This window comes from Nannospalax galili, unplaced genomic scaffold (genome assembly GCF_000622305.1).
Source record: "Nannospalax galili isolate Female #2095 unplaced genomic scaffold, S.galili_v1.0 scaffold648, whole genome shotgun sequence".
Lineage (NCBI taxonomy): Eukaryota > Metazoa > Chordata > Mammalia > Rodentia > Spalacidae > Nannospalax > Nannospalax galili.
The window spans coordinates 2,113,254-2,120,077 of record NW_008360311.1 but is presented as its reverse complement, the minus strand read 5'-3'; the positions used below and the strand labels follow the sequence as shown (position 1 = coordinate 2,120,077).

At 51.1% G+C, this 6,824-nt stretch overlaps 1 protein-coding gene across 1 annotated transcript in view; it reads left to right on the top strand.

Moving 5' to 3' along the window:
* Positions 1–6,824, top strand: part of Lamb3 (laminin subunit beta 3) — a 42,331-nt gene that overhangs the window by 14,681 nt on the left and 20,826 nt on the right. The window contains exons 4-5 of the mRNA XM_017796032.2: positions 3,283–3,397; positions 3,877–3,950. Of these exons, the coding sequence (XP_017651521.1) occupies positions 3,283–3,397; positions 3,877–3,950 (189 nt within the window). The remainder of the gene's footprint in view (positions 1–3,282; positions 3,398–3,876; positions 3,951–6,824) is intronic.

Here is a 6,824-nt window from a genome sequence, read left to right as displayed (position 1 = left end):
CCCCCCCCATCTTTTCTTGAGGGCAGATGGAATTTTTGTTTTGTTTTGGTCCTGGCTTCCTCCTTCAGGCCCTGGCTGGTGGCCATGACCGTGTCTGAAGCTTCTCCGATAGACACAGGCGGCCCTGGAGTCATTCCCGAAGAGGCCCCACCATGACTGACCAGAGCCTGCTTATCTATTCTCCCCTTTGGCTCTGGAGAGCCTTCCTGTGCATCCCTCTTCCTTCTCCACAGTGACTCAAACCCTAGGTTCTCACTTGCTCATCCGCCTTCCTTTAGCTCTCTGGAAGAAATTATCTTCCCATCAGACTGCTGAGCTTCTAGAAAGCTCCAGGAGAAGGGTGAAGGCCCAGCCCTGCAGCTGGAGAGCAGGCAGGAGCCAAACTGGCTGGAGGCCTGGCAGGCTGGATGGGTAAGAATGCTCCATCTTGGGGTAGTGTGCACGGGACCCCAGGGTGGGCAGCGCAGCTGTTGTGGGTAGTACAGCTGTTGAGAGCATCCATTGCTGGAGAGAAAGAGGGACTTACCACATGTGAGGAGAGCCTCTCCCACTAACATACATATATGTACATCACACGGAGAGGGAAGCCAAGGTCAGAGGCAAGCCCACAACTTGGCTTCTGCTGAGCTCCTGTCGTGACTGTTCTATTTCAGGCCCTACCCTGCTGGCAAGTCAGCAGAGCTACTTAAAATACCTGTCTGAAGTCAGGGATCAGCCTGCCTTCGAAGGCAAAGCTAGATCCCTCCGTTGCTATGTTACAGCAGCACACAGTCAGTGTCTTGAGTCCATGAGGCCATCAGATCCCTCATCAGTGACTGTGCATGTGGAAGGGTAGTGGAGATGGTGGGAGGCCCTCCACACTGTCCCTGTGATGACTGGGGGCTGTGCAGGGCAGTGAACCCACACAGACCCTGGGCATCTTTACTTTGTTTCATAATGCTATCTATATTCAGAACTACAAAAGTCAATAAATATTCAAGATATGGAATTTTAAACATTAAAAATAATAAAAGAAGGGAAAAGTCACCTACTATCCTGTTTACAGGGATATTAAGTATGTTAAGTTGAACTGTTTGCTGTTGACATGGTCAAAATGGGCATTTTCATCTGTCGTGGCATATTTATCTCCTTCCCAACATGGTCTGTGTCCTCAAAAATGTATCTGAGATCATAATAAGTATACAAATTTATTCTCTTAACTTTTTACCCATAAAACATTATGAGATCCCTCCACGATGCAATTAAAATGTTTCTCTAAACTCCTTTTAATAGTTACATAATATTCTGTCACTTGGGAGTATTAAGGCCATTTCTGGTCCCTTGTTCCACGGCTCAGGCTAAGAAAGAAAGAGCCTTGTGTTGGATGTTGCCCTGGCCAGGCAAGGGCTGGGCTCAGCTCCCAGCAGAGGGCTTGGGGGGTGGGGAGCTCTGGCGACAGCATCTGCCAGAAGAAGGCAGCTGGCCCTTGTCCCTCCTCCAGACATGTGCTGAGTGCAGACAGAATGGGAGTGGAAAATTTGCCCAGGAGGCTAGGTGATGTGGAGAAGGGCACATCCCCTGCCAAGGACCACAGCAGTGTCTAGAGGGGCATCCTGCTCTATTCTTCTCTTGCCCAAAAAGGATGATGTAAACACCCAGGTATGCCAGCCGGTGGCACATCTCCAGGCTCCATGGTAGCTGAGTGGGGCCAGCTGGAGAAGGTGGGTCCTTCCCAGAGTGCTGTGGGCTCCCCCAAGGTCAGCTCAGGGTCAGCACAGGGGCTGCTTGGGGCTCAGTGAATGAGACAGAGATGGTAAACCTTAGCAGGCTTCCTGTGAGTCTGCCACTCAGCAGATGTCCTGGAGAAGTGAGTAGTCGAGAGGAGAGAGACAGGGAGGGGAGCAGGGAGAAGGGACCCTTTTGTGTGGATATTGGAAATTGGTAAGTATGAAAGTCAGGCTGCCTTTTTGAGCGTCAGCTTTCTCGTCTGTGAAGTGGGTTGAATACTACTTACCTCTGAGGTCTGCTGTGAAAATTGAATAGTTTTTCTTTATTCTTTTTTTTTTTTTTTTTTTAGAAAGGGGCTCCCTTTAGCCCCCACTGGCCTGGAACTCGCTATGTAGACCAGGCTGGCCTTGAATTCACAGAGATCCGCTTGCCTCTGCCTCCCAAGTGCTGGAACTAAAGGTGTGGCCACCACACCTCATGTATCCCACAACTGTCCTTGAACTTATTAAGTGGCCAATGATGGCTTTAAACTTCAGCATCTCCTGCCTTCTGCTCTGGAGTAGATGGTTACAGACATGTGTCACCACACCCAGCTTTATGTCATACTGGGGGCTTGGACCTAGGTCTTCATGCCGACTAGGCAAGCATTCTACCGAGACAGCCCCTTGGAAGGGTCTTACATGTAAATTACCTAATGTAGCTCTTGGCACCTGGTTAGCACTCCATCATTTAATTTTACACTCTTAAGAGGTAAGTCTTGGGCCCAGTGTGGTGGTCACAACTTTAATCCCAGCATTAGGAGACAGGTGGATCTTTGAAAGATCAAGGCCAGCCTGGGATGGTCTACAAAACAAGTTTTAGGCCAATTAGGGCTACACAGTGAAGTCTCAAAACAAACAAACGAAAGAGCTAGGTCTCCCTATGTTGACTAAACTTGTTTCAGGCTCCTGAGGCGCCGTAGGCACAAGCTACTTCTTAATACTGATAATTGATCCCCCTGCCCCGACCTTGTCAAACACTTTGGGTACAGGAAGGAAGTTTCTAGTACTCAGGAGGCTGAGGCAGGAGAAGCCCCCAGCCTGGACTACATGACAACACCCTGTCTCAAAAAAACCAAAGAAACAAAACCTCAGCCATCTCCCATTTCATTGCTAATATTAAACAAGATATAAACATCCTCGGTCATGCCTAGTGGCTAGCAAGTGCTAAATTCATATGCATGGGGGCTGGAGCGATGGTTCAGCAGTTAAGAGCATTGGCTGCTCTTGCAGAGGACCTGGGTTCAGTTCCCAGCACCTACATGGTGGCTAACAACCACCCATAACTCCAGTTCCAGGAGCCCAGTGCCCTCTTCTGGACTCCGTGCATATTGCACAAGGGTACACTTGCATACATGCAGGCAGAACGCTAATACATATGAGTAAATAAAAGCTTAGGAGAAGACCACTAGCCTGGGGTTAAGAAATTCATCCTTCCCCGTGTGCTGGTGACATCCGTGGGTTCCCGAGGATGGGATTCCAGAGGACGTGTGCTGGGACCCCTCCAAGCTCTCCATCTCCCTCGTCTCCCCCACAGTGGCAGATGAAATGCTGCAAGTGTGACTCCAGACTGCCTCACAACTACAACAGTCACCGAGTGGAGAACGTCGTGTCGTCCTCAGGCCCCATGCGCTGGTGGCAGTCACGGAACGGTGAGACCTGCTGCCTGCGGGAGCCCGTGGCTGTGGAGGCTCCTCCGGCTGGGGCCGTGGAGGCGCTCCAGATGCTTTCGGTCTCCAGGCTTGTTCCTGTGACAAAGGGTGGGGAGTGGGCAGGAGAACCCTCCGGCTCTGCTTTGTGGGTCTGCTGGATGCTGTAGGCAGAAGACTTAGGTTGGGGAGAGGGTATGTGGGGAGATAGTTCTCCGTGGGCACGTGGAGGGACTTGAGGCCTGGAAACAGACCTGTTTGTGACAGGCAGATTGGAACATTCTGGGGTATCACAGGCATTGGAGAGGGTGGGAAGGAGTCTGACTGAGGACAGACTTGGATGGGGACAGGAGCAGAAGCACACTGGTCCTTTCCTCCTCTAGAGGAGGCTCAGAGTCAAGGCTGCATGGACCTGGTCTTGTCCTGGGCCTTCTGAGGGCTGGGAGGGGAAAGTCTGATCCAATATCTTCTTGTCCCTCCAGATGTGAGCCCCGTCTCTCTGCAGCTGGACCTGGACAGGAGACTGCAGCTTCGGGACATCATGCTGGATTTTAAGGTGTGCTCTTGGGAACTCCAGTGGTTAGGCTCGGGGACCTGGGCCAAGAGGGTTTAGACCAGGGAGACCTCAGTGTTCTTGTCTCCCTAGGCCAGGGCGATGGCACCACATGCTGGGGGCCCCCTTTCCAGACCAGGGGACACTTTCTATGATCGGGCATCATGACAACAGAAGATAGGCCCTGGGGAGGACAGTGACACCTTCCCAGTCCTGTGTCACAGTCATCTGAAGCTGTGCATCCTGCTCTTCTCTATCTGACCATCGTCAACCTGTCCAATTAACTCTGCTGTTGCACACCAGCCTCACTGGGCTGGGTCATTCTCAAGAGTTGGATGTGAAATGCCTTCTAAAATCCTGTGTATTGACAGGTTGGTCCCCAGCTGGTGGATCCATTCATCAGGAGGCAATTGGATCATGAGGCCTCTGATGTAATCAGGGGATCAATCCACTGGTAATCAAGTGGGGCCTGGTTGGAGGAAGTAGGTCACAAGGGACATGTCCTTTGGGTATCTGTCCCCTGTCTTGGTTTTTTCTCCCTCTCCCCCCCCTTCCCTCTCTTTTGCTATCCACCATAAGTGATCTAGTCTGCTCTGCCTTATCCCCCCTCTCCATGATGTTCAGTCTCACCTCAGTCAATGGAGCAGGTCACTGTGGGCCTGAACCCCTGAGCCCAAACAAATCCTTCCTCTCAAGCCCGTTTCTCCCAGGTTTTGCCACAGGGATAAAAAGTCTAGCACAGATGCTTACTATATAGTTGTATACTCTATTTATTTGTATGTGTGTATACATTTGTGTGTGTGTGTGTGCGCGCACATGTGTGGGCACAGGTGCACATGTGTACAAGTGTGTATAGAGACCAGAGGTCATTGTCAGGTGTCTTTCAATCACTCTCCACCTTATTTTTGACACAGGTGCTCTCATTGAGCGTGGAGCTCACTGACTAGGGACCCAGTGCCTCTGCCCTTCCTTCCCCAGGGTTGGGATTACAGGCACACGGCCACACCCAGCTCTTCATGTGGGTGCTAGGGATCTGAGCTCAGGTTTTCAAGCTTCAGAGCAAGCATTTTGCTGCCTGAGCCATCTTCTCCAGACCCTGGTGTACTCTGCTTTGATAAGTTTGCAGATGAGATTGAGTTTGACCAGCAGCCAAGAATCCCCGATCCACAGGAAGGACATATGGAGGTGCAGCTCTCAGGATAAGCCACTGCCCAGACAGCACCAGAGCCCCTCGCACACGCTCTGTCTTCAGCCTCCTCACACCCACCTTTCTTCGTTTTGTTTTTTCAGAGAAGATTTGATTTTCTTCTTTCCACAGAAGTAGTCATGGAAGGATCACATTTGGTTAATAAGATGAGATGGTGAGGGAAGTCAATGTGACTCTCAGGACTTGAAGGGAGTGTGATGTGGAATGTGACAGGAGCCAGATTCTTATGGCTGAGGAGGTTGGCTCTGAGAGCCCTGCCCTAAAAAAAGGTCAGAGTATTTTGAGAAATGTCAGCAGCATTTGAACAGATGCCCAGGCCCTCAAGGTGACAGTTTAGGGAGGCAGTGTTCACCGGGACACTGTTAAATGATCATGTGGCTCTATTATCTCCCATCCGTTTGTCAGGTCTGGTCGCCACATTGATCACATGCATCAGATTGCAGGTTGAGCATCAGATGCTGGGGACAGAAGCGTGAGTGAAACCTTAAGCTGGTTCAACGTCAGGGAGGACAGAGACCCAGCAGTGAGGGAGTGGGGGATGCTGTGGTGTCGGTGAGCTTGGATGGGATGTCCAGTTTGGCCGGCCTTGGGCTGGGTCATCAGAGGATGCACCTGGGATGGTGAAACCTCTCAGCCAGGTGAAGGGCAATGTTCATCCCAGGTCAAAGCTGACAGTTTCAGAGTTTTCTCTGCCAAGGTCCGAGTCAACGTCAAGCAATTGTTGAGTGGTAAGAATAAAAAACAGGGGTCTAAAGGGGAGAGTGTTTATAGTTGTGAGGAGGCTGTAGACGGTGAGCGATGAGTGTGTAAGAGCTGACCAAGAGTCAACACTCACTCAACAGTGTGTACTCGGTACCCACTGTGTGCTGGAGAGGGACTGTGAACAGACAGACAAGGGGCTGCAATCCATGGTCCTGTTTCCCAAACTAGGGCAGTTCTGCCCTCCTCCTTTCCTAGGGAGTATCTGGCAGCTTCTGGAGACTTTCTGGTCGTTACAGCTGTGCGTATGGCACTGACATCAGGTGGGCTACTGTCAGGGATGCTGGCCAGTATCTTGCAAAGTGCAGGCAATCCAGCAGCTCCTCTGTCCAACCCCAAATAGGGACTGGGCTGAGGTTGAGAAATTCTGCTGTAGGAAGTAGGAAACCAACTAGTCAATAATTAGAAACTGTGGCACTATTTCTGAAGGGAAAGGGAGGCTGGACTAGAAAACAGTGTTCTAGGCTGGTCAGAAAGAAAGGCAGATGGGCATAGAAAGCATCCATGAGGAATAGATATTTAAACTGAGTACAAAAGACTAGAAGGAACACACAGGGGAGGAGCTCCAAGCAGAAGGGAGACAGGTTCAGGGGGGTGTTGCGGAGATGGGGGCCCGGTGGTGAGGAGGCAGGCAGGGAACACAGAGCTAATGCATGCGTGGTCAAGAGGTTAGAGTTTAAGAATGTTGGGTGTGTTGGTCAGTTTTCTGTCGCTGTGACAAGACACCTGAGCTGAGGAGAGGTTGGTTTTGCTCCTGGGCCGCAGGCTTCGGCCCACGTTCACTTGATCCTGTTGCTCTGGGCCTGTGGAGAGGCTGGACATCATGTGATGGAGCAGATCTCACATCATGGTGGCCAGGAAGAGGGGTGGTTAGGAGAAAGAGAGAGAAGACTGGGGGCGGGGAGGGAGGG